Below are 12,277 nucleotides of genomic sequence, written 5' to 3'. Positions count from 1 at the left end.
GGAGGTTCAGGTTGGAAATGAGGAGACATTTCTTCCCAAAAAGAGCAGTCAGGCGTTGGGACGGGTTGCCCGGGGAGGTGGTGGCGTCACCGTCCCTGGGGGCGTTCGAGGAAAGGTTGGACCTGGTGCCTGGGGACGTGGTTTGGTGGGTGATGGCAGCGGAAGGGTCTGTTTAAAGTTGGACGTGGTGCTTAGCGACATGGTTTAGTGGGTGATGGAAGCAGGGGGCCGGCTGGCCCTGATAACCTTGGAGCTCTTCTCCAACCCTAACGATTCTACGAGGGAGCACAACGCACCGCCCGCCCTCACGGCCAGGCCCCGGCGCGGCCCGCAGCGCGCCCGGCCCCACCCGCGGGGCAGGGGGCGAGCAGCAGCGCCCTCCCCACGCCGTGCCGAGCCGTTCCGACACGGCCGGCGCCGCCCGCCCCTCACACCGCGCCCTCGACGCGGGGCGGCGCCGGGCGGGCGGCGCGGGGCTGCCGGGAGCTGTAGTCGGCGGCGGGGCCCGCTCCGCTCGGCGCCCGGCGGAGGATGGCCGCCCGCTCCCTGCCGGCCGCCCGGCGCCGCCTCGGGGCCCTGCTCTCCCTCGGCGCGCCCCGGCTCGGCAGGTACGGGGGCACGGGGGGCACGGCCTCCGGGGAAGGGGACGGGACGTGGTGGTGGCGGCGCCGGGCCTGGCCCGCGGTGGGGCCCGGGGAAACAGGGACCGGGCCCGGGGAGCGCCGAGCCGCCCGGAGGGGTCCCGGTGCGGGTAGGGGAAGGAGGTGAGCGCTCCCTGGGCTGGCTCTGTCCGCAGGGAGAGGTGGCCCTGTGGTCAGCGAGTCACGCCGGGCCGCTGTTTCCTGCTGCCGCGCCACGGGCAGCAGCCCCTGTGCCCCCCCGGCGGTCACTCGTGCGCACCCAAACTTGTGGGCCGCTCGTTCACGGGCTGAGGTGCCACATCTTTAGCGTCCTCGGGTTTTTGGTAATGGGACAGTACCCGTGCCATAGTAGCTCTTTCTGTGTGGTTTGGGAAGAGAGTCAAATTAATTTTGTTAATATTTAGACAGAGTGTCCAGGCATATTTTTGGACACCGTGGAATATGGCTTTTAAAAGGGCAGTGAGATCCATAGCAGTTGCTTTGGTTAGTTGAATGAAATGCAGGCAGCTGAAAACCAATTAAAAAAAAAAAGATAAAACATATGTTAGTTTATTCTAAAGATTTTTCTCTAAAAGAAGCCATGTAAATGTAATAAAACGATTCTAGAGCACATAACAGAAACAGCTGGGTTTGGGACTGAATGTGAAGACATGTGTCTGAAAGTCCTTCCGCTTTCAAGTGCTTTCATGTGCGTGAAGACTGCTTGGCCCCTCTCAAAGCACACAACAAGTCTGAAGGAGGTGTGACTTTCTCCTGGCAGAAACCAACCGGGCTTTGTTGGTGGAAAACAGCCAGAACCTGCCATCGGCGTGAAGCTCCTCTTTGTGCAGGGGCGCTCCGTGGCTGCGTGCGCACTGCAGCCAGCGGGAGCAGCTCGATGCAGGCAAGTGGTGGTGGGGACCAGGCGTCCACGTTTTGGGGACTTCTTCCGCTGGACTGGCTGTAGTCTGGGTGTCTGCTGCCAATTTGTGGTCATCATGTGCTAAGGTGCGCTGCAGTAGCTTGTTCTCCTGTTAGGTTTCATCGAAAAGGAATCCACAAAGTGTTCTCTTACACCGCTCCCAGATGAGACAGAGCACAGTGAGTGAGGATAATTGGATTTCTTCCCAAACACTGGTGTAGATGGCTCTGTACCTCAGCTCTGGCATGCTTTGTCATGCAGATTTGGGAGGAGGAAGGAGAGTTTAAGGGAGAGGTGGGATAGGATCCTTGTGTTGGAAGGGGAAACAGCGTGGGTTTGGGGTGTTTGGGTATCGTGCCCGTGCTCCAGAAAGAGATCATTAAAATGCTAATCTTTAAGGACAACTGGCTTGAACCATGTGGCTACGGTCAAGGTCTCTCCTCCATCTATCTGTTCGCCCTTCTGTGACATCAGTTTGTAAATCTTTTTGAATCACCAGCTTAGTTGTACGATCCTTTCGCACCCTTTGGGACTTCCCCATGTCTGTCACTTCAGGATGCGTCAACTTCCTCCCGTGGGATTCCTGCCTATTTTTAGGGCAACTGTGATCAAGACTGTACTTAGAAGGTAGAGCACAGTGCAGCGGACAGACTGTAAGTAGCACATGCCCTTGGTAGAAGTGTATTTCTTTCATCCTCAAGGAAGAAGTAAATGGAGCAACATTTTCAATTCTGCCTAATAGTCCTTAAGAATTCCCTTTGGAATCAGTCTGGGACTCTTTTTTCTTGCCTCCAACTTTTAAGGCAGGCTTGTCTGAACAGCCTGTGGCACCCGGGGCATTTCAATGCATGGGGGAGTGTTTTGTGGCTTGGTTTCACCAGCTGGAGAAAGGAGTCCATGCTCGCAGCTCTCTGCTTCACGTAGGCAGGTCCCCATGGTGGAGACACCAGCTCGCTCATGCCCCTCTCCTCCTACACACTGAAACACACCCCTTTCTGTAATGTGAATCACTTGCACAGGGAAATGACACAGTAAGCTTCGCTTCTTGGATGCAGAAGAGTTACCTCTCTTGGATAGTTTTGGTTTGGTTTGTTTGTTTTAAACTGCAGGTACCTAACCTGTGAGGTGCCAGGCAAGGCTGCTTTCTCAGCTGCATTGCAGCTTCTTCGGTTCATCTGAAGCAGGGCTGATTTCCATTCCTGCAGCTCTTTAAATGAAATCCAAGAAGATAAAGGACAAAGCTTGTAGTTGATGCTTACCACAGGAACACATTTCCCCCCACAAATAAAGCTTTCCAGTTGCTTGAAGGTCATTCATTGATTTTTGAAGGCATGGTAAAAGAGGTACATCTCTTTCCTCACTTCTGGCTTAACTACTTTCTAAAATTTTGTAAAAGTACTGGTTAACCAGTCACCAAAACAAATGAGACGAACATCATTCAAGGTGGGGTGTTGTGCCCCAAACAGATCTCTGCAGCCATGGCTAAAATGTTGGGCTTTCTCCTCTGAAGGCATTCCTGGGACCAAAGCTGCAGGGGCTGGGAAGCTTTTTGAGAAGGCTCTTTAAAGGAGCGTCCTGCTCCAGAGTAAATACACTTAGTAAAGGCACTTTCGGGTCTGTATGGGATATGTAATGGTTTTGAAAAGGAACAGTTTGGCGTACAGACCACGTTTCAAGTACCCACTTAATAAAAAGTGGTATATACAAACGTCTTCAAGTGGGAAAAGGGAGTCTATCATTAGTGCTGTGGGTGGTATAGCAACCTTGTATTAAAGATAAAATGAGGGAACATCTGGGCTACTAAGCAGGGAGTGGTAGGAGACGCTTGGTGGTCTTTGGGCAGATATATCTCTTAAAGTGTGCTTTGGTCAGACAGATAAGGCAGTCTAAGCCCTCGCTGCCAACCAACGAGGGACGCCTCTTCCTTTCCCCATGTTGCCCTTCTCACATCTCTCCAGGCTCCACACGTTGTCTGTTCTTCTGCGCTGGCACTTGCACTCATCAGATCTCTCAGCAAACCTATTTGAGGACACTGGACACAAAACGCTTTAGCAGGGGTAGTTTTTGGCAGGTCCCTGAAGGGACCTGAACCTTTGGAAGGTCCCTGAACCTTCATTCTGCAGGAGCTGCACAGATCGGTACTGGACTAAGGGGCACGAACCCGTCCCATTCAGTTGCCACTGTAAGCTAGATCCGTACTTAGTGTATGTAAAAGCCCTGGGTTGCAGGGGGTGTTGCAAGCCCTGCTCTGCTCAGCTGAGGTCCTCCTAAGAAAGGAGAGGCTCGCTCTTCCTTGTCAAGACTATACTAAAACGTTTGCTCTTGGAAGCAAATTGAGCTTTCTTCTGCAGACCCTGTGCCTGTGTGAAATGTGAGGGGGAGGTGGGCTGAGGCTTTGCTGTCCAGGTCAGCTGTAAATGCAGGGGGTGCTTCTCTGCCTGGAGAGGTGGGGTGAAAACTCTCCGCTTCGCTCCTGGAGCGACTGCGGTGTTGGTGGCAGTGAAGGGCGCTGTGGAAAAGCAGAGTGAAACACTGTCTATTTATTAAAGTGTCTAACCTACTGCTTTTGATCATCTTTAGATGAAACTGTTTTTAGCCAGATTTCTGCTATTTATTTTTTGGGAAACCTGTGAGATAGTTACAGTATAGAATAAGCTTCTTGGCATCTAGGCAGTATTGGTACAGCTCAATGCAATTATCTGACTCTTTGGTTGTTTCATAATTTCACCTGCAAGTTCTGGAGTCAGCATTCTGGATGAGTTTCACCTGCTGTACCAGCATGAATTTACCTTCTTAGAGGAGCAGGCGAGGCTCTGCCCATGTATCTAATTAAATGCTGCAGATTCACAGATCTACAGAATTTTGCTCAGAACATTAGTTTTATAAAATATTTCTTAAAACAGCTCTCTGCTACCTGCTCCTTTTCAAGACTGCCTTGCAAAAAAGTTTCTGAAGTTTACCATTCAGTATTGACTATCTGTACTGGGAAGTTAGCAAAATGCAAACAACAGCTTGTTTTCCTGTAAAAACCTGACTCTTTTTTAGTTACGTCAGGGAAGTGGCACACAGCCTCTGTAGTGATATGAGCCTAAAATAAAAGAATTTTTCAAAATGTCCGTCTGTGTTTTCTGTGCTAGTTGCCTATCTTTTCTGAAAAGAGCTAAAATCTTATCTAGAATCCTATGTACCTTTTTAAGAGAGCCTTTTAGAAATTACACTAAACAGGAATCTTTCTTTATGACCATGTTGTAACATAACTTTCTATTTTTTTTTGTCACTAGTTTGTACTTCAGGATGTCCCCATGTGTTTTCAGCACTGCAGCTCAGCAGAGAAGTACAGGAGATGAGTGTGGCCCAGAAGATCCCCGCGATGAGCCAAAGCATCCCCTTTCTGATTGTGCCTTAGAGCACAAAGCCATCAAATTGGAAGAGCAAGTCCGGGATCTAACTGTAAGTATGCTGCTGGTGGCGCCGCTGTCTTTCATTCAGTCCCCTCGACTTTGTCTTTCCGCCCTGTCTTTTTCTCTAAGCACTGTAACATCCAAACGTCATCGCTGTGCTCTGGCAGCATTCAAAGCAGCAGTGCTCTAGGTGTTAGGGTACGCTGTGGAAGGAGTACAGTCTGCCTTTCCCAGAAACACAAGCTGTCAGTAGCTCCTGGGAACAAGACACTGACAGTATGATCCTGGCAGGGAAAACTGTATGTGAGAGATGGGCTGTGGTCAGTTCTTTGACAATGCTGTGAAGAGGGAATGGCAGGAGCTTTGTCCTGACAAGTATTATATGTTGTAATGTGCTGGACCCAGATTGTCTGAGAAGGAAAATTATCTTTGGCATCTAGCAGGGAAATGGAAGGGATCATTTTATAGGGAACTTTCAAATGTGAGTAAGGAGAGGAATAAATACTGAAGCATGGGGCAATTGTGAGGGTAATTGCCCAGAAAGTACTACTGCAACAAGTGATAAATCAGCTGGTTGCGGATCTGTTGCTAAGACTTGCCTGGTAGAGAAAGGAGCGTCTCAATAGGCGCAGTGAGTCATGCAAAAAGCAGCAGCCTGACAATGCGGCATCCAACTGAGCTGTGCCCTGAAAGCTTCTGGCCTTGACTTGGGTCTTTTGAGGGAGTTGCGGTTGTGCTGATTAATCAGTAGGAGAGGGCTTGGGTTTGCCTGTTCTAATGAAAACACTGGAGCCCAGCGCAAACCTTCTGGTGTGAAATTGGTTATTTTTAAATGGTTTCTAAGGGATTGCAAACTCGACAGGAAATCAGTTTTACTCCTTGTTTGATGTCTGCTCTTGCTATCATGGTTACAGGAGCGATACCGGAAAGCTTTGGCAGATTCTGAGAATGTCCGGAGGAGAACACAGAAGTTTGTGGAAGATGCCAAACTCTTTGGTAAGCAAAGTGAGGAAGAGCTGTGTTTACTGCAGTGGCCTGCCTGCCTGCCTACCTGAGCATAAAATGCTGCTCAGCAGCTTTTCTCTCCCCTCTCTGTCCTGCCCCTGTAAAGTCCGCACGATGTTTCGCCTGGATTGTTGGTGTCTGGGCTTACTCACTATTTTTCTATATGTCCAGCTGTGTCCTGTCAGTTTTATCTCAGTGACTGCTTTGTGATCTTTTCTAAATAAAATAGCTCCAGTGCAGTTGAGTGTAGTTCTACTGACTCCATGGAAATTACAGGTTCTTCTGTATGCTGACAATTGGCTCTCGCAGGATGTATCTCATACTCTCAGCAATTTCATCAGGTTGTAATGTCCTGTTTTATCTTAATGACCTCTTCTCTTCTGCTCTGTCTTTTAGGAGGTAGATCCTGTGAGGGACAAAGGTAGTAGGTTCCTGTATCAGATGGTCTTAAACATTTCTATAATAAACATTTTAGCATCAGTGAACTGAGCTGGATCAGTAGCTTTGGCAACTGAGACAGGTGAAGGGGGGGAAATCATTGCACTCTGCCAGCACCATTTCTGAGAATGAGAAACCATTATTTTCTATAGCACGTGAATATCTGAAGGGTTTTTTGTAGTTAATTCCAGTAGCTTTGAAATTAGAGCTGCTGTTGTTTTATTACCATTCTACCCATGGTGCTACAAAATGGCTGTTGAGTTCTGGGTTAATCAGCATTATTGGTTTGCAGTTTTTTTGAGTTCTGAGTTTTTATATGCAGCCTGCTTTAGATTTGAAGAAAAATTAGTTTTTTTATTAGAAGTTGCTCATGGAGTGAGGCACAGGGGGCTGTAGAGCATGAAAGCAGAGCCTGGTTCAAGAGGAGACAAGTTGGTAATTGGTCTGTTTCTGTCTGCTCCTTTGTTGCCTCTTCTTCATGCTTCTTCATTCTGTGCGTGTTTGAACATGTATGTACAGGTGTAGACAGCACTGAACTATTGCTTCTCTTTCTCTCCTCTGTTTTCGTGGTATGTCTTTCCAGTAAATTAGTTATGGCATCATTATAACTGAGGGAGGTTGGTTTTCCTGAAATTTCTGCACTGTGTAATATACCGTTTCTGGAAATGTGTATGATCTAAACATATTTTTCTAACGAAAGACACTATGGCAGTTTTCATGACCAACTAAAGGACCATTTTATCCAGTCCTTCCACAGCAATTTTAACGTATGAATATGAATAAAATTGTGGATATACGTATGGATGGCCATGTATTATATCGATTTCCCCCCATTTTGTTTGTTCCCTGTGTGTATAGGCATTTCTGTGAGTTGTTTGGCAAAACATTTAGGACTGTGGGACTGTTCGGGAGGGTATGGAACAGTGTTCTAAATGACAAGTCTTAGTCACGAGAACTTCTTGGAGTGAGATACTAATAATACTAATAATCGTTGATCTGTATAGATGTACCTTTCCTGCATATACCTTGATTTGGGGAGTCTTCATGATAGTACCCATGTAATGCTAAAGCTTTGGCTACAGGATACAGAAGGCACCATCTACTCTCATTGAAGTAAGAGTTGAAATCAATTAGTAGCTGTAATGGTGCTTTCAAACTTCCGTGACTTCGTGCCTGTTGTAGACACTGTAACTCTATGTAGTCATTGTTCTTCATGTACTTCTTGCTTCGTTGTACGTGTAGGAATCCAGAGTTTCTGCAGGGACCTCGTGGAAGTAGCAGATATCTTGGAGAAGACTGCTGAGAGTGCTGCAGAAGAAGCAGAGCCTAGTAATCCAAATACGACTCTAAAGAAAATCTATGAAGGCCTGTCTCTCATAGAGGCCAAGTTGCAAAGTGTATTTGCCAAACATGGCCTTCAGAAGATGAACCCTGTTGGGGGCAAATATGATCCATATGACCATGAAATCGTCTGCCACGTACCAGCCGAGGGAATGCAGCCGGGCACGGTAGCACTGGTGACTCAGGATGGCTACAAACTCCACGGTCGCACTATCAGACACGCACTCGTCGGCGTGGCGGTAGAGTCACAGGAATGACATCTGCTTGCCTCCTTGGCATCTGGGACCTGACGGAGCTGAGGACCTCTCAGCACTCAGTGACAATGCAGCTGCATGTCTTTACTTATTTATTAAGCTAGGTTTGTATTGTACGTTGGCTTCTTTATAATGTGTGCAGTCATTTTGTCATTAATTATAAGGTACTTGTATATTTAATGATCCTTTTTGGAGTACATGGAGTAGTACTAGGAGTTCTGCTATTTGTCAGGAACGTGGTACTATAGCTCCTTTCTCTGTTGCTCATTTCTCCATTAAAACTTGTACAGGGAAGGGGATATGAGAGAGAAAGAGAAATTCTCTGAGATTTAGGGAATCTTCTCTCTCAGCTCCATCTCTGAGACAGATGCCTGCAGTGGCCTTCAGGCAAGTAACTCCTCTGCCTCGGTTTCTGTATCTGTAATAAGGGAGTATAATAATACTTATTGACCTACCTCACAGGAATGTGGTGAGGCTTTTTCTTTGCAAAGCACTCAGAAGAGGAAAAGCTCAAAGGACTGAGTATTATTATCGGTCTAATTCTGGTGTCTTCCCTTGTCCCCAGAGCCCTTAGATGAGGATCAAGATGATCACTTGAATTGATATTTGGGGGCAATTTTTTTCTAACGTCATTTCAGGAAAATAATCCTGGATTAATGAAATTTCTGTCATGCTACAGTTGAATAGGGATGCAGCTTTAAATAGAATTCAGTTGTTGTATCAGACTTCAATGTGTTAGTATTTGTTCTCCAAGTAAAATTTCAGCTTGACACCTTGTTTCCTTGAGGTAAAACAGGGAGTGATGGTTCTTGGTAGAGCCAGAAAACTCTTCTCAAATCTCTCTCCAACCAAAAAGTATATTTTATAGGAGAGTAATCTCTCTTCCCTGATGGGTATTTGTGCATCTTTCAAGCTTGACTTGAAACTGTATGCTCTTTGTTGCAGCTTTCGGCAAAATGGAGATGTGCCCTTAAGTAGGAAATCTAGACTGTTTTATTTTCTGGAGCTCTCCAATAATGGTACTCAGATAACACTAACTTCCAGTTCAGATTCAGATTCTACTTCTGTGTAGTCATAGCAAATATTAAACCTTCTGTTTATTTTTTTTCTTGACACAAGGAGAAAAATCATTTCTACTAAAAGTCTCAAGTGTCCTTGAAACAATTTTAGCAGCAGTGACAAGAAAGCTGGAGAAGCAGAAGGCAGGGGAAGTGAAAGCTGACCTCAAGCCATCCTCCTAGCTGGAAGCATGTTGTCACAGTATGCCATATGTATTTCCCAGTGGTCCTTTTGCCTGGGAGTCCATTTATCTCAGCTGAAAGGATGCAGTCACCCAGTGAGATCAGAATTTAACCCTTTAGAGAACAGTAAGCAGAAGAGTGGCAAAAGAGTTATATAAGCCAGGCTGTGGTTTGCACTACGTAAAAAGCAAAGCAGGCATGGTGGTTTTCAGGTTATTTCTTACAGATTCATTAATTCCTGCCTTTTTGCTTTCTGGAATTGGATCTGTGGCCTGACAGTTTTGAGATCCACTTGCAAAAGCTCTTTATTTATGGTGGATGCCGTCACTGGTTTGGAAGAAAGCTTATTCTTCTCCCATTCCTTTGCAGGCTTCAGTTGCATAATCCTTTTGTGATGGACTTCGAGATAACAGCAGCCTTCAATTAGCAGCTGTCAGGACTCCTGCATGTGAAGAGACTCTATGCAGAGCACATGCAGCTAATTGGCTGTCACTGCAGAATTTTTAGGAAGATGCACATTTTGAATATGCTTCATGCAAGCTCCTTTAGTGACAGCTGGATGGGGGTGACTCAGTAGTGGATACAAGTGCGGTTTTGTGCCTCGTAGCTAGGTTTTCAGAGGGGTACTTGAGACTTCAACCCTGAAACAGTGCTTCATGGCAGCACTAGATCACTTTGGAAAAAGCTCTAGTTCAGTACTCTTGTTTCATCACACTGTTGGAAATTTTAGAGATATAAAGGACTTCCTGCTCATTGTCTTTGCTGACTGTACATACCAACTGGGTAACCAGGTTATGCTATTAATCGAGGCAGAGAACAGGTGAAATTAGTGATGTGGCAATGCAAGTCTTGCTGTTCTGCCTGGTGACTGCCTGCAGCCTGTTCTGTGGAAACTGTAGCTTCAGTTGGAGCAATTGGTTCTTCTCTGCCTCTTCAGTCCCTGGTATATCAGCTGAGTCTTTCTGCAAATACAAGGGGAGAGCTAGTTATGGAAACTAATTTGTAATGTGAAATGTTAGTTATAAGAAACCAAACAAAACCACAGCCATTTCACATAACAGGTAGTTTTCAGTCATAGAAAGGCTGCAGCTTATCTGAGCCAGACATAAAAGTAGCGTGTGGCCAAAAGTGACGGGATACAAAGCATCTTTATACTGACCCACTGAGCAACCTGACTGTGAAAGTATGCTGCATCTGCTTGGTCCACCTTTGGACCACTTGCCAGGCCTGCCTGTGACCTCAGCTAGTATTCACCCTTTTTTGCCTTAAAGAAATACCCTAAAATGCACTCCAGACACTTTCCATCTGTAATAAGAGGTTATTGATTCAGTTTCTGTATCTGGGATCCGCTTTCAGTGAGGCACTGTTGTATGGCTGGAGCAGAGATCTGAGGTATCGGGTTCCCATGCAGTATTTATGAGCCTCCCACAGGCCTGGTTTAATTTGGGGCAAGCTTTTTTCCCAGTTCCTGCCTCAATTTTTAAAATCTATGAAACTTCTGTAGGGTCTGATCGGGCTTTTATGATGGTTATTGCAAGATGTACCTATTGCTTAGAGACTTAGAGAAATTACCAAAGAGATAGATACTGTTACTGTTGTTTGTCCTAGTTTTCTGCTTAATTGCAATTGTGAAATGAGAATGAAATAACCAAACCTTGATTCCAACGCAAAATTTAGATTTCCTAAGCAAAATTTGATTCTCTTGCCTTTCAAGCACACTTAATGATCTCTCTTACTGTGGACGAGATTGCCTAAGGATGGAGTGAATTTCTCCTTTGCAGATTGTAGCTCCCGTGTCTTCCCTGGTTGTGTAAAGCTCGCACGCTGAGTGCGGTGGGACAGAGTTCCCCTTGGTGCAGTTCCATCGTGCTCTGCAGTGACACCAAAGAGGAGTCTGATTCATGAGCTTCTTCTCTCCAGTCACTTTATTCGATGACTCTTGAGCTTGTAAAAGGAACAGAATAGCGGAGGAGGGGAAGTATTGCGTACCTCTTACTCATTTCCACTCCGTTCACCCAGCCATGAACTGAACTGGGAATGCGGACTAGATAACCCCTGCGTGCAATGGTGATGTGTGGACCTGCATTTCTGCTCTCAGAAAGAGGGCAGCCCTGCTGCACAGGGGCTCTGGCCTTGTTCTGTGACCCCGCCATATCGTGCTGGTGTCTTAGCTCTGACCAGGAGCAGTGCAGAATGTGAATGTTGCTTTGTGAACCTTAAGTTCTCAGCGCTTCATCAGCAGAGCTTCTGTTGAAAGAGAACAGCTGTGATAAATCAATGGCTATAAGAAGTCCTTTAAATTTAAAAAAAAAATGTATTTAAGTTTTATATTGTGAATATTGTCTTTTTTTTTATTTTAAAAGATGTTTTGATATTACTTGCAAAGTCAAATGAACAAAGCGTTGCTAATCTCCAAAAATCTTAATTCTGTTTAATTGGTGGGAGACTTGTATATGCTGTACGATTTTGTGTTTCTGTGCTCTGTGTTTACCCAACAGTTCTGGCTGTATGAAAGAGGAAGACTCAAGTGTGGGAGCAGTGCAAATAATTGACAACAACATTTGAGTTAATGTTGGAAAGGGCTGATTTTCTTTAGATGTCCAGATACTGTCCATTTGCTAATGATAATAATAAATAAAAAAGAATTGCAGTTGCTTCTTTCCCTTTTTCCCCCCTCCCCAAACTGCTGCTCATTCTGGCTGCTGCTTTAATCAAGTGGGACTGTGGATTGAAAGGTTTCTAGCTATTCCTTAGCTGCCTGTCTAAAGTAAGGGCTACAGTCCACTGCATTTGTTCGGCGTTTTATGAACAATCCTTTAGGTGGACTCCAAGAAATTTGCGTGTGTGGGCCATCTTTCCTCACACAGGTTGAGTCGCCAGGGGTTTCTGCACTGATGAACTGCCCACTTCTGTCATTCTCTGGTACTTTGTGCCTGCTTTCCTTTCTGTTCCTGGTTAAGTTCATTCGCAGACCACTGTGTAGAGAAAAGCTCTCTGCCAGCCTTTGGTGTTTCATTCTGCAGAACTCCTGACAGTTGAAATACATGTTATCTTG

General features: G+C 46.0%; 1 protein-coding gene across 1 annotated transcript; it reads left to right on the top strand.

Annotated features, from left to right (window-relative positions):
- The first annotated feature begins 459 nt into the window (after nucleotides 1-459).
- On the top strand, nucleotides 460-11,872 carry GRPEL2 (GrpE like 2, mitochondrial). Its single transcript, XM_040573233.1, has 4 exons — nucleotides 460-608; nucleotides 4,824-4,992; nucleotides 5,858-5,939; nucleotides 7,629-11,872. The coding sequence occupies exons 1-4, from the start codon at nucleotides 532-534 to the stop codon at nucleotides 7,982-7,984; spliced, it is 684 nt and encodes a 227-aa protein (XP_040429167.1). The 5' UTR covers nucleotides 460-531; the 3' UTR covers nucleotides 7,985-11,872.
- The last annotated feature ends 405 nt before the right edge of the window (nucleotides 11,873-12,277 follow it).

The sequence above is a fragment of the Cygnus olor genome, chromosome 14 (genome assembly GCF_009769625.2).
Source record: "Cygnus olor isolate bCygOlo1 chromosome 14, bCygOlo1.pri.v2, whole genome shotgun sequence".
Taxonomy (NCBI): Eukaryota; Metazoa; Chordata; class Aves; order Anseriformes; family Anatidae; genus Cygnus; species Cygnus olor.
This window is presented reverse-complemented; position numbering and strand designations above follow the sequence as displayed.

Coding starts and splice junctions, on each gene's coding strand:
- GRPEL2 (XM_040573233.1), top strand. CDS start 532: ATGGCCGCCCGCTCCCTGCCGGCCGCCCGGCGCCGCCTCGGGGCCCTG. Junction 4,993..5,857: donor AGCAAGTCCGGGATCTAACT/GTAAGTATGCTG, acceptor TCATGGTTACAG/GAGCGATACCGGAAAGCTTT. Junction 5,940..7,628: donor GGAAGATGCCAAACTCTTTG/GTAAGCAAAGTG, acceptor TTGTACGTGTAG/GAATCCAGAGTTTCTGCAGG.